Here is a 26,597-nt window from a genome sequence, read left to right on the forward strand (position 1 = left end):
AAAAACAAAAACACCCACCATCAGTTCACATTATGGATACAGTAAACGTCAGTACATGCATCTTAAAGTAAACATATAAGTTAATGTAAGCTCTCCAGATGTCCAATCAGGTATTTGCATGAAATTGATGTTTATATGAAGTATGTTCAAATATAGCCAGGGCACTGAGGCCCTCAGACCATTGCATGGTGGGTATTTATCCTGCGAAGTATAAATGAGTTGAAGGGTCTTAATGTAAAATGGGTAGGTAATATGGGAACTGGGACCCCATTTCCCATTGCTAGGACTGAGCAATTACCGTATTTTTTGCTCTATAAGACTCACTTTTTCCCTCCTAAAAAGTAAGGGGAAATGTGTGTGCGTCTTATGGAGTGAATGCAGGCTGCGCAGCTATCCCAGAAGCCAGAACAGCAAGAGGGATTGCTGCTTTCACTGCACAGCGATCCCTCTTGCTTTTCTGGCTTCTGAGATTCAGAATATTTTTTTTCTTGTTTTCCACCTCCAAAAACTAGGTGCGTCTTTTGGTCTGGTGCGTCTTATAGAGCGAAAAATACGGTACTTAATTGGCAAATATCTGAGATGCATTCCATCCACAATATGCCTTGATTTTGCCCATAGCTTCCTTAAGAATAAACGTTTGCCTACACCTAAACAACAGCCAGTGGGCGTATTAAAGTAGGAAGCCTCTTTTGACAAACAGAAAACAGAAGGAAGGATGTTTCAGCCCACAGCTGCTGGGAGATGAGGTTACAATGCGAAGTTAAACAAAAGCAAAGGAAACAGATCCCTCCTGTGTGCGGGGAGATGGGAGCCAAGCAAGTAGCTGCTTGGTTGACATCACGGAGGCCGAGCATTGGATTACAGCAAACAGGGACTTACTTGGCAAGGGAAGGGAGTGAGGAAACGCCTCCTGAGCCCTCGAAGTGCGACTGCATTTAGCAGCTATTAACGCAAGGAAACTGGAAGTCTGAAACTGTGACTAAGCTGTCTGCTCTGGCCCTTTGACATTCGAAGCACACTCACGCTTGGGGGGATGTGTGGGTGACTTGAGCCTTGAGTTTTAACAGTTGGGGTTCCTAACTCGCCACACTGAGAGCTGTTGGAGCTTGGAGCCATCTTCTGTAAGTATAACTTCGCATTCTGAACAATGGTAGGCAGCGGCTGCGTTGAAACCGTCGCTTTTATGCCACAAAATGTACGGTGTTATATAGTGAAGGAGTGAGTTGAGTGGCTGGCTGGGGTCCTCTCTAGAACACATTTGTTTAAAAGATCTTTTCTTTCGCGTGAACTTTTCGGTGTGTGGCAGAATTGTGTTCACCATGAAATGTATAACAGCTGTGGGAGAAAAGCAATGTTCTAGTGATTTATCAAAGATTAAAAGAAGGGAGCAACAGTGAAATGAAGGGTGAGAAATCTTTTGCAGTCGAGGGAAAATAAAGCAAAGTTTTTACAAAACTGAAATTCAACTATTATTAAAATTACTAGTTTCATACATGTATTGTATTTGTGTGTGTGCATGAGAGTTTTTTTGACTCTGGAAATAATTGTATTTTACATGGTACCGAAAGACCATCATATTCTGCCAATGAAGGAGTTGGACAATGAGGAATTTTTCAATTTTATGGTTAAGAATATTGAAACTATTGATTGTCAAGCTCCTTCACCTGTTGTGAATGTTAACAACTGTCACCACCAATTAACAAGTGATTGAGAAGAGAAAGAACATTGTGATGTTCACAATGGATTGGAGGCAAAAAGTTGGGCCTAAAAGGCAGGAATGGTTGGTGTGGAGGTCCAAACTGAAAAACTCAATTCATCCTGGAACTAGCAAGCTAGCAAAGATGAATTATATATCATAATTTATTATTTATAGCATTCATTTCCTGCCACTTTGCCAAAAGAACTCTCAGAGTAGTGGCTTACAAAAGTCCGTACTGAGGCAGTCCCTGCCTTCAAAGTTCACAATCTGAAAAGACATGGCACGCAAGGGAAAAGGAATGGGAGGGAGGAGGAAAAAGCAAGCTCAAGCATTAATTCAACAAGTTACAGGTCTTATAAGTTCTTATATACAGTTCTTATGTATGAATATAAATTGCTGCTTACTTCGATATTTGTTTTGTCAAGCCCAGTAGTGCCAACTCTGATTAGCAGTAGCTCTCCAAAATTTCAGGCAGAAGTCCTCTTTCCCCAACTCTGCTATCTGAGATGCTCTTAACTGACTTTCCAGATACTGAACTTGGAACCCTCCTCATACAGAAAACCAGATCATGGGCTCAGTCACTGAACCAGGCTCTTCGCTACAGACATCTGTTGGCTGTGCGAATTAGACCCAGGTCTGACCAGTCCAGTGTTTCACCTATCTGAGTCTCTTCAACAGTTTTATCTCTTCTCTATAACCATCTTAATGTCTGTAGGAAAAAGTAATGGATCCTTTGGCCTTGAAGTTTAGGCCGCCTCAATAATTCCTGTGATTAGAAAAGCACCTTAGTACCCTTTATGCTGGATCCCTGTTGATGGTATTGCAAACACACAACAGCCAAAAAGTAAAGGTAGCCTTGTTGGCCTATGAGAAAAACTCCAAAACCCACATTGGGCCAAGCAGAATGTCACAAAATAGTGTGCAAGCTCAAGTTCTCCAGTACTCTTAAATCAGGCCCAAAATTCTCAAAATGTCTACCCTCGGGACCCACTTGTGAGGGCTGAGATTTACTGTGTTGGACTGAGACTTGGGAGACCAGGGTTTGAATCCCCACTTGTCCATGGAGCTCACCACTGGATGACTTCAATCTTGGGTGAGAATTTTCATAAAGAAGTCTATTGGCTGCTGCTACTGGTTAATGGAAGGTGTTAGACTAGGGGCTAACCCATGCTTCTCTTTGCCCCATGATATTTTCTATTTGTCCCATGGTTTCCAGCCGTGCCGGATTTACGTTTAAGCTAAACAAGCTATAGCTTAGGGCCCCACTCTCTTGGGGGCCCCCCCAAAAAATTAAAGAAAAAAACAACCTAGATGTACATTTCCAAAATATAAGATAAAAAACAAATAAAATAAAACCTACCTACAGCAACAGTGTTTTGTGTTGTGTAGGCTCCTATGCTGTAAGTAATGGGCCCTGCCTGCTAGCCTGCTCCCTAAAATATCACTGGTTTGCTCATTTCTATATATAGGGTTCCTACATTCTGCATGCACAAATGGCTTTAGAATCCTGTTAGGTCCAAAATTACCAAATAGCATATATTCAACACGAAAAACAGCTACAATTTGTTGTTGACAAAGGACAGCTGGACATATAAAGGGAACCATTACCTTCAATAGTTTAGGGCCTCCTCAAACCTAAATCCGGCCCTGGTTTCCAGGGATGGGTCTGAAAGGTTTTTATTTTGTCCTGCCTTTTCCCTGGGGGAACCCACTATTTACTGCTGAATCAATCTGCAGAGAACCCAATTGATGTTTGTTCCTATTCAGTAGTAAATAGTGGGGTTTCCCGGGGAAATGGTGGGACCTCTCAGACCCTGTGCCTAGAGATCACGTGACGGATGGAAATGAGGAGCTCTAGAAGTGGGGCGATCCAGATTCAAATATCCACTCAGCCATGGAGCTCACAAGATAATTTTGGGCCAGTCTCCATTTTCCAGCCTAACCCGCCTCACAGGGCTGTTGTGATGATAGGATGAGGAGGAGAATGATATATGCCACCTTGAGCTGGAGGACAGGTGGGATATAAATATATAAAATCAATCAATATTCTTTCATTAGCCTCTGAAGGATTTTTATACTCTCTAGGAATACCCACACTTATATTGCTTCTGTCCCCCTTTTTTATTCTTTTTACAAAGTAATAATAATAAATAAATAATAAAAATGTGCACTCCACCCCCGAGACCATTCCATTGTAACTATCCAACCTCCCTAAATTTCAACACCTCTTGCGATGGTTTGATCCCTTTCCGTTTTAACAGTACAAATTCTACAGTACAAATTCCCTATCTCCTCCCACTTTTAACTGTTACGGTTTCCCTCAAAGAATGCTGGGAATTGTAGTTCCATGAAGCACCTGAGGATTCTTTGTTAGAGCTCCCAATTCCCCATCATAGGACTGCAGTTTCCAGTGCTTTCCTAGGGAATATGCCTGGCTGTTAAAGTATGTGGTACCTTTTCTCTGAAGCATCAAGTATTGATGCCCACTAGAGAAATAGCAAAATAGATTAATGACCTGGCCTGCACCTCCTCCAGTGTTTAGTCCATGAAACAAGAGATGTCCTGATGACCTTCAGATCTTGTCATCACCATGACTTATATCTTTAAAGGATTTCCTCTTTGGAACAAAAGCTAGTCTACGTAGCATTTGTTGGACAGCTGTACTTCTGGAGCATCTCTACTGAGGTCATTTGTTCCATAGTAGAAATTCAGATAACAACAGTTACATCCTCCATCTATACCTATGGAACTGGCACTGTTTTTTGTAACCAAATATAGTTGTACTTTTGATACCTGCTGACCTAAAACCAATTTGTCCTTTTTAGGACAGCTTTGTCCTAAAATGTGAAGGATTATATCCAGCTTTTTAGTACCTACATCATTTGCTTTCTTTCGATTCCGGAGATGAAACTTTGATTAAAAACAAAACAAAGTGGTGACGATCACATCCTTGCTCTGGAAGGCAGACCAGCTCATGTTTTCTTGTTGGTGACGTTTTTCAGCTCGGAAGACTGCACTACACTAGTACTAAAATATATTGACTGAACATTAGGAACAAGCAGCTGTAAACAAGGAAACCCAGAGAAGTTTTAAAGTGCTTAATACAAGCCAAAATCATTAAAACCGTGGAGGGAGCGTGGATTTTTCTATGAACTTCACTGTGTGGATGGATTTTCAGCTAACTTACCAAAGACATTTCCGGATCTTGGTCCCTCTACCAGGGAAATTCCAGAATGAAAACTCAGCTGGATACAGGCTTATTTGCATACTTCGAAAGGAACCTAGGGGGCAATAAAATAAAACGAATCAGTGAATATATAGCCCATTTTTTCCAAGCCAGAAGTAAAAATAAGGAGAAGACATTAGTGGGAAAGTTTTCCTACACCATCTTGCCACATGATTAGATAAACAGAATCTCTTCATTATGGACTTACCTGATACAGTATAACCGCCATTCTTTGGAATTGGAAGATGGGTACATATTGTCATGAGTGTTCTCAGTATCTCAGCAAACTATTATTCCTGGGATTTCTTAGGGGATGCTAAGATGATATAAAATCAGTATAACTTTCTAAAGCAGATATGGCCCTAGTAGCAGCAATTGCACAGCAGCAACAATGCTAAAATATCCTAACCAGAGCAGATTTTAGGAAGCTGAAGCAGGAGGAGAGAAAGGGGAGATTCTGTTGTGCAGATGGAAGTCAACTTATGCAGTGCTGGATACAACCACGATGTATCTTTTAAATTTTCCAGTTCCCTTCCAGTTCCCCTTCAAGTCTTCCCTACCCTTCAGACTTGTGGCCACAGAGTCCTCAAAAGGGTCCAGAATAAGTGTTTGCTAATGATTAAGGACCACGTTTATCCTCCTTTCCTTTCTACTTCCTCTCCAGAACTACTTGGTGCCTTCTGGTGCATGGAGCTAGATGTCTGTCCTCAGCAGAAGGAAAATGAATTAAGTAAGGTATGTTCCCAACACACACACACACACACACACACACGAGTTGGTGGTGTTATAAACAAAATCTGCCCTTTTCCCCTTATGGGGTATCCAAGAGCCGGTATAGAGTCCTTACGTGGGTTCCCTTTTGGTAGGAGAAAATAACAGAGGCCAACCAGAGAATATTGAGAAGCAAAGCAGCTAGTAAGCCTGGTCTTTATTGCTCTGTTGCAACAGGGTGCTCCCCTCACATGCAGGAAAGGAGGAGGACCCAGAACGAAGGTGTGCCTGCCCTTATACAGACATTTTAAATTCCTTGCCCTGGAGCTCAAGACCACCCCTCCATACATCATACATGCATCACAGAAAAGGTGGTCTGTAACAGAAATTTGAATGTTGTTGTTTTTCCTATCTGTTAGGTTATCCAATAATGCCTTATCTGATTGCCTTTCCTGGTAGTCTGCCCATTCGTTTGAAATGGTGAATACTTAATTCCTGTAACAAAGAAGGTTTTTTTTCACCTCCTCCCTCCTTGCAGAGAAACATTTGGTCAGCTTGGGAGTCAAAATGGTTTCAGGACTGTCTTCCTGTGCTGATCTATGTATGTGTTTGGTTGGTACATTTATCAACATTATATATATATATATATATATATCCTTAAATTTTATTATTACAGTGGCTGTATGCGTGTGCAAGTGCTGTACTATTGCAGATATTCATATTTGGCAGTTTGAAGCAACTGGATGCATAAAAACTGACTCCTTTTTGGAAATGAAACACTGTCAAGGCCCAAAAGAAATGTTTTAAAACAAAGCAAAAGCATCATATGATGGTGGCCTCGGAGCAAGCAAGCAAGCGGAGCTCAGCCAGCCAGTCCACCAGCCCTTGCTATTGCAAATAGACAAACACGTGGGAGGCCAGGCAGGCCAGCAGGAAGCCAGGTGTTGCGCTGGCCTTTCTTGTGCTTGCTCTGTAACATCCAGACACAAAAACCGTTGAGCATTTTGTTAAATAGTGGGTAGACATGGCAGACGACACAGCGATTTCTCCAAAGCAGCTCTTTATTTGTAAGCTGGAACAGAACTGAACAGCAAACAGCTCAGCCGGCCTGCTTTTATAGGCAGCCGGCTGTCAACATTGTAGCAACAACAACCCAGGGTTTCCCGCCTAAAATAACTGACGTGGACCTGAGTGAAAACTACATACACAATACTCCTGGTGGCCAGGGTGAGAACTTCAATACATAACACCCCTCCCCACCGAGATAAGGCGTTAGTTACAATCGTAATGGTTTCCTTATATACAGCACTACACGTAATGGTTCAATTAGGCACAAAGCATATCGGTTACATTTCACATACTTCCATTAGACCAACAGTGTTACATGTCCAACAACATAGTCCTTTAAATACGGTCTACTGGCCTTGTGGATTTCCTGGGCGGAGAGTTCAACAGCTTCTGAGGCCACGGCCTCCTCAGTGGCTTTCTGCAGCGTGAGGTCTGGCTTGGCGAGGAGATGCCGTTGCAAACGGATGTCCCGGACCCTGCAGACGATTTGATCCATCAGGGCATCATCTAAGTCTCAGAACTCGCAGTGCATTGCAGCCTGTCGGAGGGCGGTGGTGTAGTTGTTGATTGACTCCCCCTCTGCCTGGTTCCGGTGGTAAAACGCATGGCGGGCAGCAATCTTGGACGGCTTTGGGGCGTAGTGGTTGCGGAGCTTCTCTTGAATCGTGTCCCATGGTGTTGCCTGGACTGCTAGAGGCGCAACCAATGCTTGGGCCGTCGCGAACACTTCGGGGCCACAAAGGCTGAGGAGAGGCCCTGCTTCTGCTCTACAAACCCTCTTGTCAGCTCATTTGCTTGGAGGTAGCAGCCAAACCGAGCGAGGTAGGAGTCCCATGATTCAGAGGCTGGGGCAGACGGCAGTAGAGGCACGAGTGAAGCCATGGTTCCGATGCCGACGTGGAGGCGATGGATGGAACACTGTGCTCTAGCCAGAACGGTCAGCTCTGAATTGGTTGTGCTCCGTGATTTCGCTCAGTGTTTCAGCTCCGTGATTCAGCTCATCTCAGAGGGTGGCCACATCTGGCTGTGCTCTGTTGTCCATCGATCCCACCTTCGTCGCCAGTGTTAAATAGTGGGTAGACATAGCAGACGACACAGCGATTTCTCCAAAGCAGCTCTTTATTTGTAAGCTGTCACATAACTGAACAGCAAACAGCTCAGCCGGCCTGCTTTTATAGGCAGCCGGCTGTCAACATTGTAGCAACAACAACCCAGGGTTTCCCGCCTAAAATAACTGACATGGACCTGAGTGAAAACTACATACACAATACTCCTGGTGGCCAGGGTGAGAACTTCAATACATAAGACATTTTTTGTGCAAAAACAGAAAAAATATGAAGCCTGGACACTGTTTCCGGCCAGCCAAATCCCTTTGGCCATTCTCCGTTGGGTCACAAAGGCTGGGGGCATCCTCTATGCCCTGGAGAGGGGGCAGTGTGGGGAGAGGCACCTCTCTTTAGGGCAGTGGAGCAGCTCAGAGATTGCGGCAATGATAGCTGCTGCCTGGAGGACTCCCAAGGAGAGAGGAGAGGAGACTGAGGGCACACTCCACAAGGGAGGGTGTTCGAAAAAGGGTGAGAAGAAGCCAGCTCTGCAGGCAAGGGGTGACATAACTGGGCTCCTGAGCCCCACAGGGGTGCCACAGAAAGAATGTAGCTGGTCAAAGGAGCCGAAGACTCAAAAAGGTTGAAAACCTCTGGTTTAAGGACTCCACTTGGTGTTAAGTTGGTTTGAGAAACTGCATTGAACAGTACAGTGGTACCTCGGGTTACGGACTCCGCTAACCCAGAAATAGTACCTCAGGTTAAGAACTTTGCTTCAGGATGAGAACAGAAATTGCGCAGCGGTGGCACGGCGGCAGCAGGAGGCCCCATTAGCTAAAGTGGTGCTTCAGGTTTAGAACAGTTTCAGGTTAAGAACGGACCTCCAGAACAAATTAAGTTCTTAACCCGAGGTACCACTGTGGTATTTTGTGGGTTAAACCACAGAGCCTAGGACTTGCCGATCAGAAGGTCGGCGGTTCAAATCCCCGCGACGGGGTGAGCTCCCGTTGCTCAGTCCCTGCTCCTGCCAACCTAGTAGTTCGAAAGCACATCAGAGTGCAAGTAGATAAATAGGTACCCCTCTGGTGGGAAGGTAAACGGCGTTTCCGTGCGCTGCTCTGGTTCGCCAGAAGCGGCTTAGTCATGCTGGCCACATGACCAGGAAGTTGTACGCCGGCTCTCTCGGCCAATAAAGTGAGATGAGCGCCGCAGCGCCAGAGTCGGCCATGACTGGACCTAATGGTCCTTTACCTTTTTACAAGAGACATATGCATTTTGGATAATGTCGTGTGAACATGGGAGTAAAAACCCAGCACTAGCGATGTGGTGAGTGCTACAAAGCATGCATATCTTATTCGTTCTATATGCTGCATTGGATAGTTCTTGCCAAGTCATATTATCTGTCCCACTCATTTGCAGCAGAGCACTAGGACTGAAGCAAGGGATCTAAATGTAGTCCTGAATTCTCTGCCTAATGAATAGTCCACTGTGTGTAGTACGGCAAGACTGCTGGAATTTACCCTAACCCATCCTTGCTTTGTTGAGGAACACTACAGTCTTTTTTGGACATGCAGTATTTACTGTACATCCCTGAGAAAATCAGGAATTTTCCAGCGCCTTCAAAGGAGCTCAGACAAAATGAAAGCATTGTTTTAAAACAAAAACAAAAAACCAAGAAGATGGAGGAAGACAAACAACAGCATCTTGGGAGAGGAGAATGCTCCCTGCTGCAATTCAGCATAACTTCATTCCATAGTGACACCCTCTTGGGTCCTCCTTTATTTCTGTTTACTGAGAGCTGCAGAGAGAACAAAGTTTTCTGCTTTCTACAGATGATTCAGATTTCTTTGGTGGGGAAAACCCAGAAGCTTTTCTTTTAGGAATAATTGGTGGAGAAGTACCTACCGAACGGGGGGGGGGGGGAGTTTATGTACCGTATGCTACTACAGCTGCTTGAATGATTTATGCCCAAAGATGGAAGCAATAAACAGTTCTGACAAAGGAAGACTGGCAATTAATGGAAGAATAAGAAATCAATAGGAGAGACTTTTAAAAATAGAATGGAGGAAATTGATTGACTATTGGAAGACACATTGGAAACAAATTAAAAGCATTAGCGGGACTGATAAAAACACGTGCAGTAAGAGACAATTCAGGGGAACATAAAGGGAAAATTATAAATATATTTGAATTGGATATACACGAATAAAAAGATATGAAATAAATATCCACAAAAGGGAGGGGAGGGAAGTTGAACGGGAAGGTAAATTAGATTTGTAAAGATTTCGTTTTTCTTGTTAAAATATTTATAAAAGCTGGAAAAAAAATTTATTTCCCTACCAATGGTTTAAAATTCATCTCCTACGCAAAATAAATGTGCTGTTGGAAAGTTGCAAATTCTGCAGAATTCAGGAAGATCACACAGGGAAAAGGAGGCTATCCCAAGCTTCTCCACAATCCCCAGAATATTTATGAACTTTAAAAAGTTTCCTTTTGAAGAAAACAGAATAAGGCTTCAAACCAACAGCAACACAAGAATATTCATGTGGAATTAAAATTTTAATTTTTTAATTTATTTTTTTAAATTAAAAGATGGCCGGGCTGCCTGCTGCATTATGTTGAAGGGGCAACACTGATGACTCGGCCAGCATTCAATTCTCCAGGATGCTTGTCCACCTTTGGTCCCCACCTTGCACTAGGGTCTCACCTAAAGCTCCTAGAAGCTGTCAGCATGCAACAGCAGCCACACCCTGGGTCAACTGGCTGGCTAAACCAGCTGAGGATAGCTAACAGATCTCAAACCCTTGGTGAGTTAGGGATTTCCCCTGCAGCGGATTGAGTGGACAAGATCAATAGTGGGTCCAATGGTCAAAAAGGAAGTTTCTGCATGTGCATGTACTGTAGAAGGAAGTGAGAGGTAGCCCATCTAGGAGAAGGAAAACTATGATCCTCAACCTTCGTGACCATTCGGGATATCTTCTGGAGAAGAAAAGGCTAAGGAGTAACACCTACACAGATTTGGAGTGGAGTCCCTAAGACTGTTGGATGGTGCCTTGGGCATCTCCTTCCAGCAACTCCTGAAGCCAAGCTGTTGCCAGGCGTATTGCTCTGTGTTAAGTTGTGGGTGAATGTCTCAGATGACACAGTGATTCTTCAAACAGCTCTTGTTTATTCATAGGCCAGAACAGAACTGAACTGAAGGGTTCAGCCAGCCTGCTTATATAGAGCTCCACTACAACGCAACTGTAACAACTTTCTGTAACTATCCAATCACTGAATGTCACTTTCAATCCCTTATTTGCATATGTGGACCTGAGTGAAAACTATTTACAGTATCCCCCTGCTGGCCCAGGGTGAGAACTTCAGTACGTAACACTCTGCTTTCCTTTGGACCACATCACTGAGACTGAGCTCCCTACACGTTGCCCAGGCTTGCGCCCTGGGGAGGTCACTTGGGTGCTACTTACATTGTGGTTTGACTTCACCCCTGGAGACGCCCTCCATTGTCTCTTGAGACAGACGGATGCCAACAGCAACAAGGGATATGAATGTATTAGCATATTAAGGTTAAACGCACCCGTAATTTGTACTGCATTTATCAGATTGTAGTGACTGAAACCTTATTTTTCCTACCCCTCTGTAATAAAATGTCCCTTTCGAAATTTTCTCTGCTTTTGGATATGATTTTTTGGGGCGTAAGCACATTTTCAGGACCACACACATTTTGACTCACGTGAAAAGATTCATCTCTCTCATGTTCACATTTTTGGGTTCAGGTGTGAATCGCGCTTATTATGCATTTTCCTAGAGACACATTTAACGCTGATAACTTGCTGGTATTTACCTGCGCAAGCCAAGTTGCAAAGTCAGGACTGTACTGCAGGGGGGAAATTTGATGCCTGCATTCACCTTCCGTTCAGAACTCTGCCTATATTTTAATACAGGGATAAAGATAATATGGGGATAATGCTGGCTGATGTGAAAAGCACAGGCTGCAGCCTGCACCCTGAGAGGGAGGGGAAAGGTGTGTCATTCCTCCTGTGGTCCTAACTGCTGCCACCCAGTGGATATCTTTAGTTCCTGCCGGACTAATTTCTTTCCTGGGTCAACCAGCTCTCTAAACTGAATAGTATGGTAAGGGGCCTAATTGTTCCTTTTTGGGGGGTGGGGGAGAGACACTATTCGTAGTACTGCATGCTTCCAATATGTTCAACACCACCACCCCAAAAAAATATCTGCAAACAAACCAAATTTAGCTTTTCCTAAAGGTTTCTATAAGGCAACCATTTAAACAGCTGTGAAGTTCCAGTTACAGATAGGTAGCCGTGTTGGTCTGCCATAGTCAAAATAAAAAAATTCCTTCCAGTAGCACCTTAAAGACCAACTAAGTTAGTTCTTGGTAAGAGCTTTCGTGTGCATGCACACTTCTTCGTATCTGAAGAAGTGTGCATGCACACGAAAGCTCATACCAAGAACTAACTTAGTTGGTCTTTAAGGTGCTACTGGAAAGAAGCTGTGAAGTTGTTAATAAAATAAAAATAAAAATGAACATTTAACCACTAGAACAAATGCAAACTACACAGGGAAACACATCCTGGTACCCAGTTTAGACTAAGTGTTAAAGCAACTCCCAGGCTTTTCAGTGTTAACTTTGATCCTGGAAAATCTGCTGCAGTCCTCTGGCTTTTTCCTTCTGGTTTCTGTACTTTTTTCTTCAATAGCACTCTAACAAGACAATCTAACAATGTCTACTCAGCTGCAAGTCCTATTGAATTCAATGGGGCTTCCTCACAGGTAAATAGCACTAGCTCTCTTTTTTGTCAGTTCTACTTATACACCTCGCTTCCAGCGCTTACCAAACCTGTCAGCTAATCAGAAGCGCAGCAGTAGAGTTTTATTTGCATTTATCGCCCTCATAATTTATTTGGTTTCTTCCCACTCCCCCACTCCCCTTTAAGGCTTTAGGTTCCCTTCTCCCCTTTAGTGTCAAACATCTTGGCTGAACCTTTGCCCCTTCTGATCAGAGCAACTCAAAAAACATAAACCAACCATTTTTATGATAAAGAACAGAATATAAAATGGTGAAACAATTCTCTTGTAGTGCATTTGAAGTGCTTTCGGCACCTTGAAAGCACTATATAAAAGTTAATATTTAACCTCATAGCATTGCTGAGAATTGCCATCCTCTGTAATCTGAAGAATCCTTTTGCATTCAACACACACAGCCCCCCACCAGGGCTAGCCCACACATGAGGCAGACTGAGGTTGCTGCCTCAGGCAGTGGAATCCTGAAGGACAGTGCTCCCGGCGGCACCCTGCCCACCCCTGCTGCTGCCACCAGACAACCAAGGAGAAATGGCAAGATCTTGCGAGAGTTTTGCAAGAGCTTGCTGGAAGCCGCCTCTGTGTGACGCCGGTATGCAAGGCTTCAAAACAACAACAAACCTCTGGTTACGTGAAACGTATTCAATAAACACGCAAGACGTAACCGGCTGTACGTTTGAAAAAATAATATATACTATTCATTGTATTGAATTGTAGATTTCAACAGAAGTAGCTCATAAAGTTCAACGAAAAATGTAGAAGACCCAGTGGATCAGTTCATTCTCTAATCAGTTTCTGCATCAGGTCCATATACGTGAAAGTGTCTATTCCACCTCTCTGTTCATAGAGTCCAACAATCCACACAAAAGGTTGTTGCAGTTCCACAGAATCCTTTCACAGAGTCTAAGCCTTGTTTTGCCGTTGACTCTATGTCAGTGGCGTAGCGTGGGTTGTCAGCACCCAGGGCAAGGCAAGTAATGTGCGCCCCCTAACCCGTGGATGTTGCGCCCGGTGCGGCTGGCCCCCCCTGCACCCCCCACGCTACGCCACTGCTCTATGTTGGACTCTATGAACAGAGAGGTGGAATAGACACTTTCACATATATGGACCTTATGCAGAAACTGATTAGAGAATGAACTGGGTCTTCTACAGTTTTCGTTGAACTTTATGAGCTACTTCTGTTGAAATCTACAATTCAGTACAATGAATAATATATATTATTTTTTCAAATGTACAGCCGGTTACGTCTTGTGTGTTTATTGGGTATGCAAGGCTTTGGCAAAGGCGGACCTCACCTTCCTATTCTGCCTCAGGTGGTGAAACAGGACGGGCTGCCCCTAACCCCCACTAACAATGAGTAGCCCATGGGTGCCGAGGCAGGCAGAAGGTAGTTCCAGAGCGATCTACCAGTAGATCTCGGAATGATTTGCAGTACTGGGTTTTTGTGTGGCTGAGAGTTCAGTTTTGGAACTGTATGCAAATTCCTGGGCTGAGCATCTGCTCAGAGGCTAGTTTGTGCTTGTCTCAAGTTGGCAGATCTTGGGTTCTAGTAAAAAACCCAACACACACACACACACACACACACACACACGATCCCTCCCAAGTCTGAGGTCTGCCTGCCTCTGGCATACGATATAAAGCGTTCAGCCTATATGCGCCATAAGCTTAGTCATATTATTCAATGGTTCATGTTAACGATAATAATATTGAGTGGTTTGCATTATGGATATTCATGTCCTTACATATATGTAAACATAGCTGTCAACGTTTTCCCTTTTTTAAGGGAAATTCCCTTATTCCGAATAGCATTCCTTTCAAGAAAAGGGAAAAGGTGACAGCTATGTGTAAACCAGGTGCTACCCACTTGATTAACATGCAGAAATTCCTTCCAAACCTGGATAATCATCTACTAATAAAATCTCCAGGGAACACTATAACCATATGGCTTTAATTGCTATTGCTGGTGAAATGTTAAGAGGAAAATTTGTAGTGATTCTGCTTGAAAGTTGGTATCTTGGGGAAAGGCCCACAACCCTAATATTTCCCCCTCTCTTTCGAATAATACTGTCACAGTAGCCACAATGAAAAAGCCCAGAGGTCTTCTTGATATCCAATACTTCCATCAAATAAGATCTCAGAAGTAAGTAATCTGTACACTTTAAATCATTCAAGAGCTCCAGGGGAAAGTTTGAACACTGGCTGGAAAGGGCAGGAGGGCAGCTATTTTTAAATGGTGTTCACAACTTTTCAAATTGTTGTACAAATTTATAAACTAACTGTATCTTCACTGGAGATTCAGTATGCCTGTGACATATTGTTGGGGGCAGATCACAAACGTTTGTTGTTTCACCTGAAAAAGCCCAGATGAGGATATAATATATGCACAGTCAAATCATGAATGGATTGCACAATTCATATATTTTGTAAACCCACTTGTTGAGGGTATTAGCCTGAAAGGAAGCCTAAAAATACATTAATAATAATTTTTAAAATATTTTAAAAATCTGGATGCTGCCTGTCCCATTTTTTCTTGGCATCTTGTGAAGAGAACAGCATCTATTGGAAATCCACATCCCAAAAAAACATAGCCATGGAAAAATTTAAATAAATGGCCTCCCCAGGCCACTCAAGGCCAAATTGGGCATTACATGCAGATAAGTAGTATACTTCATCAGTTCAGCACCTCCCCCCCTTTTTTACCATTGTATTTTGCATATCTCTTTTCTTCCTCCCCTTTTTTCCTTTTCTATTTTTTTACAAAGTAATAATCACAAATAAATAAGAATAAAAATGTGCACTCCACCCCCAGGACCATTCCATTGTTAACTATCCAGCCTCCCAAAATTTCAACACCTCTTGCAATGGTTTGGTCCCTTTCCGTTTTATCAGTACAAATTCTACAAACACCGTCTCCTCGAAAGTATTTCTCCTGTGTATTCCCCGTCTTACCTTAATGGCACATGTTAATTTATCATTAATAGCTAAATCCCACACCTCTTTACACCCTTCTTCCATTTTATAGTCTTCTTGCCCCTTCCAATTCCTAGCTACCATCATTCGTGCAGCTGTCAATAAATTTGTGAGCAAGTCCTTCATAGCCTGCAAACCTTCCACCTCTTCAGCATCCTTTTTAAACCTGAAAAGGCAGGTAGGACTGGAGATATTGGAAGAGAAGGGGGTGCTTAAGCCTTTCTCTTGTGAGCCTTCCAACCCTTCAATGCTTTAAATCAGTGGCTCCCAATTGGTGGTCACCCACCAACGGGGTCTGTGGCAGATACCCATCAACTGTCTGGGACATCTCATTTTGGGGGGCTGTGCTCTCATGCAGGTCACATGACTCATGTGGGAGGGAGCATGGCCCAGAAGATGTGCATTCCGGTTTTGTGCCAGGGGCGTGTTGGAGGGTATAGTGGCACCATTCACAAGACTACCAGAGGGATAATATTTTCAAAAGCAGGGGGTCCATAGCTTGGCTTTTGAAAAACAAGGTGTATGCGGTACTTAGTTAATTGGGAACCACTGCTTTAAATGGTTGGTGTGCACGCATGCCAGTCCACATGTGCCTCGCTTGGGGAAACAGGTAAAAAAAGAGAGAGTTGAGAAGAACTTTTAATAGCTTGTACCACCGCAGCCCTTCTCTTGCTTTGGGGTTGGGGCAATATAATCCCATTCTTCTCACTCCATCCCGCCATGTCCTCTGCTCTGACAAGGCTGAGTGGGGCGAAGGATTCCATTCAGAACTTGCAGGGCAGAAAGAATTGCACATGTCTGTTTCACAGTTGAGGCTGTTGGATCTTTAACTGCCAGGTCATTTAAAAAGCGGGTATATGGCAGGAGTAATGGGGGAAGGAAGTTGCTGGAATTAGATAACGGGTGAGGGGTACGCATGGGAACAAAGGGGAGCAGCTTCACACATTCATTCCCCATTAGGCCAGTTATAGGCCGAGTTTAAAGCCTAGTTTAAGCTGCCACCCTTCTCTGGAACTAAAAATGGCCACTGGCAAATGGCTGTCGTGGCACAAGATGTAGGGCCTCTGGCTCACATCCACTGAGCCAGTCAGAACCTGAAGTGAAGGGAGGAAGCAAGCAAGGAGTAGATAGTACAGGTGATTGATTGGAGTCAGTGAGGAGCTGAAGAGAGCAGGAGTGCTTATCAGGAAAACAGAAGTTCCCTAAGTACTGTACCGTATATCTCCATACACTCCAGTTGCCCCTATCAACGGGATTTCAGTGGGCATAAACACACTGGGCTGTGCTAGACAGGAGCTCCTGATTCTAAAAAGGAGAATAGGTGGTTAGGCTGAATTACAGGGTTGCTGCATACCTACTGTTACGTTGTTAATGCTTTTCCCAATTCCCCTTCGCTGCAGTAAGTCCAGGACTGCTGATCCTGCCAGTTTAACATTTGGAATGGCCGAGAAAAAAAAGGTAACCTTACTCAAACAATGCCAGAAATGCCTCATCGACATGAATGGAGACATGTTAGATGCACAGGGTATATGTCTTCACTGCAAAGCTGAGGAGCAGCAAAAGAATCAGAAAGGCAAGAGGTAAGGCAGGGTAGAACAGCAAGGTTTGGATTAATTGACGGAACTCACCAACTACAGTCATACCTCGGGTTACAGATGCTTCGGGTTGCACAATTTTGGGTTGCGCATCGTGCCGAACCCGGAAGTACCGGAACAGGCTACTTCCGAGTTTCGGCGGTTGCGCATGCGCAGAAGCACTAAATCGCACTTTGTGCATGCACAGAAGTGCCGAATCACAACCCGCGTGTGCGCAAACGTGGCGCTGCGGGTTGCAGATGCTGTGGGTTGCGAACATGCTTCCTGCACGGATCACATTTGCAACCCGAGCATCCACTGTAGATGGCTTAAAAAAAAAAGTACTATTGGAGAATGGATCTATCAATAGCTATTAGCTATGTTAACTAGACAGAGCTTCCATGCTCAGGGCCATAGGGAAGGGAAAATGGGGCGGGGAAAAGCAGGCTCTACTTATATACTTCCTGTAACAACTTGGTTGGCCAATACGGGGAAGAGAATGCTGGACTGGCTGGCTCTTTGGTCTGATTTGGTTCTTGTTAAGTCTGGCTGGGGTTGGGGTTAAGAGAGAAAAGAAGAAGCTAGAGCATTCATTCAAAGACCCCGTGACTTAGCTGGCTAGCAAGTGCGTGAGAAGAGCACTTCTGCGTCAGAGCAAAGGCCCATTTAACTAGCACCCTCTTCTCCCAATGGCCAGCCAGATGTCGAAGGGAAGTCCACAAGCAGGGCATGAGCACAACAGCCCTCTCCCCACTTGTGCTTCACAGCAACTGGAGTATCACTCCACGCCTGAGAGTAATACTCAGCCATCATGGCTTGTAGCCATCGATACCCTCAAGTTGGTTGCTACATCTTGTGGTTACAAATTCCATACTTTGTGTGCTATGTGAGGAAGTACTTCATTCTGTCTGTCCAGAATCTTTGAATATTCAGATTGACTGGATCACTGTGGGTATTATGGGAGAAGGAGAAAAACTCCCATCTAACTCCACACCACACAGAATTCTACACACCTCTATCATGGCCTCCCTTACTTGTCTTTTGTCTGAACTAGCAAACTTGCAAATGCTTCCCTTTCCTGAACCCTTTCCAGCTCTGCAATATCCTTTTTGAAGTGTGGCAACCTATTCCAAACGATCCTGAACACGGAATTTGCCTTCTTCACAGCTGCCATATACTAGGCCACCATTACCATCAAGCTATCTACTATTATTCCAAGATAGTCGTACACATCATCACCACTTCAAACCTCACTAGCACATCTATGAAGTTTTGGGATGCACATCACTTTTTACCTGGCTTATCTCTTTGCACGTTGAATCACAGCTGCCATTTTAATGATTATTCAGCCCAACTTAATGAGAAACTGAAACTGATATATTTGTTTACCCTTACTTCTGAAGCTGTGAACCTTCATATTCTAAGATGTAGTCTCTTAGCTTCTTTACCCAAATCCCAAGATTCTGCTCTCAAAATTCTGCTGGCAAAATTCACCTTTAAACAGAAAAATCAAGCTTGGTTGGAATTTTATTGCTTACTTTCATTTTTAAAATGCAGCAGTAGCATTGTTTTACATCATTTTCTATTTATGATCAAGTATGTATCACATCTCTATATAAGGTAAAAGGTAAAGGAACCCTGGACGGTTAAGTCCCGTCAAAGGCGACTATGGTGTGCAGCACTCATCTTGCTTTTCAGGCCGAGGGAGCTGGTGTTTGTCCGCAAACAGCTTTCCGGGTCATGTGGCTAAACCACTTCTGGTGCAGCACCTTCCCGCCGCAGCAGTACCTATTTATCTACTTGCACTGGTGTACTTTCAAACTACTAGGTTGGCAGGAGCTGGGACAGAGCAACAGGAGCTCACTCCGTCGCACGGATTCAAACTTCAGACCTTCCTATCAGCAAGCCCAAGAGGCTCAGTGGTTTAGACTACAGTGCCACACGTGTCCCTACATCTCTAGATACAGATACCAACACCAGTCCTCAAAATTTAAATATTCAATGCTACCTCAGTTTCAAATGACCGGGGCTGTGACTTTGCACTCAGTGAAATATGCACGCAGGAACTGATCACACCTTTATATCCTGCAGATAAAGTTCTGGGCTTGTGTTACCAAGATAGTGCCAAGTAGGTGAAATGAGAATGCAAAACTGATCAGATCAGATCTAGTACACCTCCGTGGCCAATTTTCTTCTTATATGCACCTGCTTCTATTGACAAATTTTGAAATTTTAGAAGCCAATGAAAGACCTCCTTGTGCTTGCTTCACACCTCTTATTCTCTAGGACCAACTTAGCATTATGGGTGCTTCCAGATTATATGTTTATTGTGCATTGATCCTGATTGGCTCACAAGGAGGCTTGACAATGTTGGATTGAAGCAAATGCTATCCTACCCTTTCCATTCCATTTGCTCCTAACTTTCCATATCACAAAACTTTAGATCTCTTGAGGAAGTAGGTTTGTTGCCCAAGAGCTCCAAATCAACTTAAATTTGCCAGCATGTGAATCCTCCTTGGAAAAGAACCCCACACCTTGATCTCCATTCTAATACCACCTCTGGCCTCAGGGGAAAACAAAGCAAAACTCAGTTATAGCTATTGTTCCAGAGCTTTTGGAAATCATCAGCTGAAACATCAGATGAATTAGAGTGGAATACATTGCCACTTTCCCTCATCACATTGCAAAAAAACAGCTTTCCTTTCTAGTTGGTGTTGTACATTTCTTCCATCAGATTCTGATGGCCTCACTCTCAGGCTTAGCTGCAGCAAGATGGATGCATCATGTATCTTTGGACCATGCCTTTGGACTTCAGTCTTGCTGCTTGAAAACAAGAACAAATAAGCACCATTTCATGTGAGAACCTGTTTGTTTAAAGCAGCTTCCCATAGAGCTGAGCCACTCGCCATGCTGCTTGTTGAGAGCAATCACAACCTGCTACAGAACATGTGAACCTTGACAAGATCCCATGTTTTACTGTAATGGGAGTTAAACATAACCCAAAGACTCCATCTGCTGGCCATACAATGTACTCAGTCCAGCACACCAGACTTGCCTCTTCTCTGTCTTAACAGGAGCCCCAGTATTTCCTAACTATAACTCTAATATTTCAACCCCAAAGATATTCCATGAGCAATGAGTCCTGTCAAAATCTATCTAGCAAAATAGGATGCAGCCCACAAAAGTGTGTCTTAAAAGAAATTTATTGTTCTATAAGGTGCCACTGGACTCTGTTCCTCTGGAACTACTTACAATCTCCTGAGAGGACTTTTACATTTTCCAACAAATATATTTATAAGTTATTTACCATGCCTTTTTTTTCTTACCAAAATCAAGGTTATTTAACATGTATCAAATACTAAACAAAAACCATTGATAGAAAATGGTGCATGAATTCTGGAAGGCAGAATAGCTTCACTAGCTACTTCTTTGTGAAAGCCACGGTGGGTAGAGGATAATCTAGTTAAAAATGGAAGGAGTAAGAGAAGCTTATCACAGTTTGTTGTGGACCCAGTGCTGCAAGTCTTTTACACTGTGCACACAATGTTGTCCTCATCAAAATGCCACACACACACCCATACCCCCTGCAACCCAGACTTATCACGTCCACATGGATATGATGAATCCAGATTAAACAGGGAAATAATAGGGGGCATGACTTTGATGAGGACATTATCATGTGGGAAACACGGTGCAAAACATGCTTGCACAAGCAGCACCAAGACCACAGTGAGCTGCTGTGTATGGAGGCACCCAGAGTGTCATATGAAGAGTGTGTGTGGTTGGTGTGCAAAAAACAAACAAAAAACAAACAAACAGTTTAGTAAGTGGTTTGTTGAGACCTCCAGCATTTTTCAAGTGCTCTGATAAAAGAATAGTTTGAGAACTGAGGAAGTAGGGTGTCTAGATGCAAAGAAAGGACATCTTTAAATGACTATAAGAAGAGAAAAAGTGCAGCTTGTCATATAGGGATGGGGAAAAGCTGCTTCATGGCGCATTTCTAAGTTATTGGCACCAACCCGACATTCTCAGTACAGTGGTACCTCGGGTTACATACGCTTCAGGTTACAGACTCCACTAACCCAGAAATATTACCTCGGGTTAAGAACTTTGCTTCAGGATGAGAACAGAAATCGTGCTCCGGCGGCACAGCGGCAGCGGGAGGCCCCAGTAGCTAAAGTGGTGCTTCAGGTTAAGAACAGTTTCAGATTAAGAACAGACCTCCAGAACGAATTAAGTACTTAACCCGAGGTACCACTGTAGTATTTTGTAGCAAAGTACAAGAGACATATGCATTTTGGATAATGTCGTGTGAACATGGGAGTACAAACCCAGCACTAGCGATGTGGTGAGTGCTACAGAGGTACCACTGTATATGTTGCCAGAAATACAACCAGCAAATGACTAGTATCTATAGTAGCTGCTGTGAAAGCTTGCAATAAGAGAAACCACATGCTGTCTTTAGTCCTCTCCTCACAACTTCCCTCATTTTTGCAATTCATCGTAGGCTTTATGGTGGGATCGTTGCAGCTTTGACAGTTATTTGTTTTTATTTGGGTCCCGAGGGTGTCTTTTAATACTAGGTACATGTGCGCTGCCCTTTTGTGAAAGCTCCCATCTCACTGGTCCCTGATTGCTGTTCTAGAATACAGCTGTTGGGTCAACTCTGTGTCACCTTCTCATACCAATGTAGCAACCTGATCAGCTGGTTTGCCACAATTTTCTAGCATGCTTGTTCCAGTAAATAGCTCCAAAAGGACAACACCACAACTCAGAATGTAGGCGTGTATTCTCAGATCCTGAAAAAAGAAATCCAGATCTGGACAAGAGGAAAGACAGTGTGAATTCTATGGACTTCAGGAGTTCAGCTCAGGTCTTTCCATTTTGGACTTCAGACAGATAATATTTCTTGAGGTGGCAGAATGCCCCGGTTGGAGAAAGGGCATCTTTGTAATGCTGAAGGTGAATACATTTCTCAAGGGTAATCAGTTTTTAGCTCTGTGTTCCTTTAGCTCCTCATCAATCATGGACTTTACAGCTGAGCTTGGGGGAAGGAGGGCAGGATGAGAAAGGATGTTATGCCTGGCAGTATTTTTGTACCAAACCTGCTAAGCTTAGTAGGGGGGTGGGGCCCCTCCCGATAACCTGTGCATTGAACATTCATCCCAACGGTGGCCAGCTTTTTTAGTTTCTGTGTTGCATGTTCTCATAGGTGTGAGGTATGATGCTGATGCCACCGTGCCAGCCCAGCGCTGTGCCCTAATCTTTGGGGCTGCTGGAAGCAGGGCACCGAAGAACATTGAAAGAGCCAGGCACTTTCACGATTCTCCCTCTCTTTGCTTTTAAAAATTCAGCTATGGGAGACTGAAATCAGGAGTGGCAGCCCGGCTGGAGTGCAGAGACGGGCTGTTTAAATTGTTACCTTCCTTTCCCCAAAGCAGGTGATGTGCAGGACTAGGAAACAAATTTGGTTCAGTTGACCTTTAAAGGTGAATCTCCGTAATTTATGCCTTCTGAAACAATACATGAAGCAAAGCATTTTGAAAGTCTCTGAATTTTGCAGTACAATTCTCCAGCCAAGAATATGCACGTGTTGGTGTAAACAGGATACAAAAATGCACTGTATTAGCGAACATTGCTTTGCAGATATGTGTATATTAGGCAAAGTTGCATATTTCTTAAGAAATGTGCATATTAGGAGAGATTTGTACTAAATTGAAGAAGTTTCATGAGGACTTTTAAAAATTGCCACCTGTTGTGGATATGTGGAGAACTCAGCTTAAGAATAGAAAAATGAGAAACCAACATTGAGAGAGTCACCCATTCCTACTTCCCATTTTTGTGAAAATGGAAGTGAAAGTAACCTCTTCCCCTGCCAGCCCTCCACCCCTGCTTTTAGCCTTCTGTGGGTACTTTTCATACCAAAGATATATATACAGGACTGGGTTTACTCTACTGGCATCCTAAGAGGCTTTCTGCTTTCCAAATTGTATCTGGCACTTCCTACCGAGCTAGATGGTCACATGGTCTGCCAATAGGAATTTCCTCTTAAGGCAGTGGGTCTGGCTTGCAACTCCTGAGCTATATGGAGAAAGGCATAATTTCAAAATGGCTCCTTGATTACATTGGCTGGTGACAGTGGTTTCATATGATGCTTATGAATTGTTCAGTGAAAATGGACCTCGTGCCCCTTGACGTTTTCTCAACCGTACACATCTCCGTTACACAGGGATCCTGCCTCATACAATGTGAATGAGACGATGGAGACCGAGCCCGCCTATTCTGACTTCATCAGCTGTGACCGGAGCGGCCGGAGAAACGCAATACCCGACCTTCAAGGTGATGCAGCTGCTCTTAAACTGGAGAAACTGGCAAGCACCATGGATGATATCGCTATTGCAGGGGATGGTGAGTCCCTCTTTGCCCAAGTCCAACCCGAGCTGGCAGCTGATCTAATCAGGAAGCTCAGATGAACATGTTCTCTGCAAAACACACAGGGCTTATCTAAATCACTGCACAATGTATACCAGTTGCATCATGTAATGCAGATGGGACATAGGTATATGCTACTAACATCCAACTTCTCACACTTCTTAACACGTTGCTGAAGAACTAGTATTCTGCTGGTACCACTGAACCATTGGCAATAGCCACACCAGTTTTATTTGCTAAATAAATCAATTTCCATTGGATCCAATTCACACAACTCTCTGTTTGATCATTTACTTTTACAGAAAACCAAGATTCAGCTGATGCTACCGAGAAGGAATCTGGACTGACTCCTAAGAGCGAAGACGGCAGCCCGACCTTGTGAGAGCTCTGATTTAGGCTGCGGAAGGGTGGACGACAACAACAACGGCTCTTCCATCTGTTAAGAAACCAAATTGCAATAAGGAGTCCCCACTTAAAGGTTTCTGCCATGGCCATCTGGCTCTTACAGTCACTTTCTGTGGCAGCTGGTACCTTCAGAGAACTGTCTCTCTCTCACTCTGCAACACTACACACCAAGAGATGTTTAGTGACTTGAGCCACTCAGAGAGCCTTTGGGCAACAATCTTCCTGTATAGGAAAAACACAATTTCAGTAATAATATATAGACTTCAGATTTTATCGTACAAGGTACATTTTGCTCACACGATAAACTATTATTTATTCCTATCTCCCTGTAGATTGTTAGGTGACTTGTGGTATCTATCTCACTTGTGCACATGCTGCATCTCAGAAGTGCTGATATTTTGGGGGCTGTGAACATTGGTGAAGAGAAGTATGGGACATAATCCGCCAGCCACTTCTCCAACATGGACACCATTGAAACCAATGAAGTTTGGTTCTTTTGTGGCATAAGGGCAGGTGCAGCCTCGCACAACACTAATTCAGTTCAGTGGCAATTCCACAGGAAGTGTTCTCCATGAAAGAGGCACCAGTGACCTACCACTTCTGCTTACGTCGCTGCTTCTTTCTGGCATGCAGAAAAAGGGTTTCAGAGGCACAAACCAGTGGATTCAAAAAGTGGTTTAATTGTGCGTGCTAAAAAGAGAAGGCAGCACTACTTCAAGCAAACTCATTAGCAAGTTCTAGAGTTCCAATGCCTCTGGTAAATTGTTGCGTCCTCTGTTAAGAGTTGTATCTTGTGGTGAAACTTGTATGCAGATCCATAAACCTGTTGTCCCCCACCCCACCCCCCAGCAATTAAAACTAAATGAGTTCTTCATTCATGTGTTTTGCTCTTTTCTAGCACTTTATGCCCCAGACTTGCAGGGTTTTCATTTGGTCTTATAACCAGTGCTTTTTTTTTCTTTAAAAAATGTTTAGGGTTACTCTCATTTTCCTACTCATATTGAAATAATGCCCCTCAATGAGGCCAAACTTAGAATCACAAAATGTTTAGGGGTATGCGCACCCCCAAGAAAAAGCACCCAATCTTAACTATGAGTGTGCCAGAAAACGTTTGCGTTAATTGGAGCACCCCAATTCCTGTGCCAATATAAGTTACTGCTGCAGTGCTGCAGGGGCAGATATTAACGATCGGAGTACAGACAGCCATGTCTATTCATGGAATATGGCAGGATTCTCAAACTGGCCTCTGGGGGGCATTAAAGCACTGGTCTATGTGTGCACACCTCAAGCAGGGTGGGGTGGAAATGGCAGCTGGCTGCCCCCTCACAGCAACATGATTTTAGCTGTGTGAGTGTGGCAATCTAAGAACAAAAGAACTTTGTTGGATCAAACCCAAGGCCCAGCACTGTTTTGCCCAGCAGACAATGAGCACGACATGATAGCCATAGCCCTCTCCTGCTGCTGGTATTCAGAGACATGCTGCCTTGATTATATACTAGTACTAGCCATTGAATATATTGTTCTCCATCAATTTGTCTAATCTCATTTTAAAGCCATCTTAAATTGTTGGCCATCTCCACCACAGTCTATAGAAGTGAATGTTGTTGTTTAGTCGTGTCCGCCAGGCACTCCTGTCTTTCAATGCCTCCCACAGTTTGGTCAAACTCATGCTGGTAGCTTCGAGAACACTATCCAACCATCTCGTCCTCAGTCATCCCCTTCTCCTTGTGCCCTCAATCTTTCCCAACATCAGGGTCTTTTCCAGGGAGTCTTCTCTTCTCATGAGGTGGCCAAAGTATTGGAGCCTCAGCTTCAGGATCTGTCCTTCCAGTGAGCACTCAGGGCTGATTTCCTTAAGAATGGATAGGTTTGATCTTCTTGCAGTCCATGGGACTCTCAGGAGTCTCCTCCAGCACCATAATTCAAAAGCATCAATTCTTCAGGGATCAGCCTTCTTTATGGTCCATATAGAAGTGAATACCACAGATTAACTCTGAGCTGTAGGAAGTTCTTCCCTTTGTGTGTCCTGAATCTATCCCCATTCAGCTTCACTGGATAACCCTGGATTCTGGTTATTATCAGGGAGAGCACAAAAATTATTTCTATATTTTCTCCACACCACGCATTACTTTTATACAACTGTCTGTCATGTCTGTCCATACACTTCTAAACTAAGCAGCTCTGGACATTGTAATATTTCCCCATAAGAGAGTTGCTGATCATTTTGGCTGCTCTGTTCCAGTTCTACATTCTTTCTTTATAAAAATATTAAGTTTTCAAATTTACAGTTCTCAAAGAAAACACCATTGCCATATGTAACACAGGAATGGGGTTGGGGTAGGGATAAAAGGAGGAAAGGGAGCAGAAGAGAAAAAATAGAAAAAAGGGGGGTCAACAGGACAACATTCATTCACACAAAAAAGAAAACACAGAAAATATGACAAATATGGCTGTTGTTAAGGGATGGGATGGGATAAAAGGAGATGTTTACAGTTATGAGTTTAGGAAATTATTTCTACATTCTTTTGAGATAAGACCCGAACTGTACACAGTGTCAAATACACACAGTCTACTGGCTCATTCCTATCCATATGAACCCACTCAAATACAGTGGTACCTCGGGTTAAGTACTTAATTCGTTCCGG

The 26,597-nt window shown here is 43.6% G+C and overlaps 1 protein-coding gene across 3 annotated transcripts; it reads left to right on the forward strand.

Annotated features, from left to right (window-relative positions):
• Positions 1-812: 812 nt before the first annotated feature.
• On the forward strand, positions 813-24,828 carry PKIG (cAMP-dependent protein kinase inhibitor gamma). 3 transcript variants are annotated; one of them, XM_083508341.1, is made up of 5 exons: positions 813-1,121; positions 5,590-5,660; positions 16,942-17,121; positions 23,345-23,523; positions 23,850-24,828. In XM_083508341.1, the coding sequence occupies exons 3-5, from the start codon at positions 16,982-16,984 to the stop codon at positions 23,927-23,929; spliced, it is 399 nt and encodes a 132-aa protein (XP_083364467.1). In that variant the 5' UTR covers positions 813-1,121; positions 5,590-5,660; positions 16,942-16,981; the 3' UTR covers positions 23,930-24,828. The 3 variants fall into 3 exon arrangements, with proteins under 3 accessions (XP_083364467.1, XP_083364468.1, XP_083364466.1); XM_083508342.1 differs by lacking the exons at positions 813-1,121; positions 5,590-5,660 and adding an exon at positions 16,275-16,394; XM_083508340.1 differs by lacking the exons at positions 813-1,121; positions 5,590-5,660 and adding an exon at positions 16,402-16,444.
• The last annotated feature ends 1,769 nt before the right edge of the window (positions 24,829-26,597 follow it).

This window comes from Podarcis liolepis (assembly GCF_965112155.1).
Source record: "Podarcis liolepis genome assembly, chromosome: 6".
NCBI classification, from domain to species: domain Eukaryota; kingdom Metazoa; phylum Chordata; class Lepidosauria; order Squamata; family Lacertidae; genus Podarcis; species Podarcis liolepis.

Excerpts from the sequence above, each read along its gene's own strand:
- PKIG (XM_083508341.1), top strand. The coding sequence starts at position 16,982 with ATGGCCGAGAAAAAAAAGGTAACCTTACTCAAACAATGCCAGAAATGC. Across the intron at positions 17,122-23,344 it reads AAGAATCAGAAAGGCAAGAG|GGATCCTGCCTCATACAATG; the intron begins GTAAGGCAGGGT and ends TCCGTTACACAG. Across the intron at positions 23,524-23,849 it reads TATCGCTATTGCAGGGGATG|AAAACCAAGATTCAGCTGAT; the intron begins GTGAGTCCCTCT and ends TTACTTTTACAG.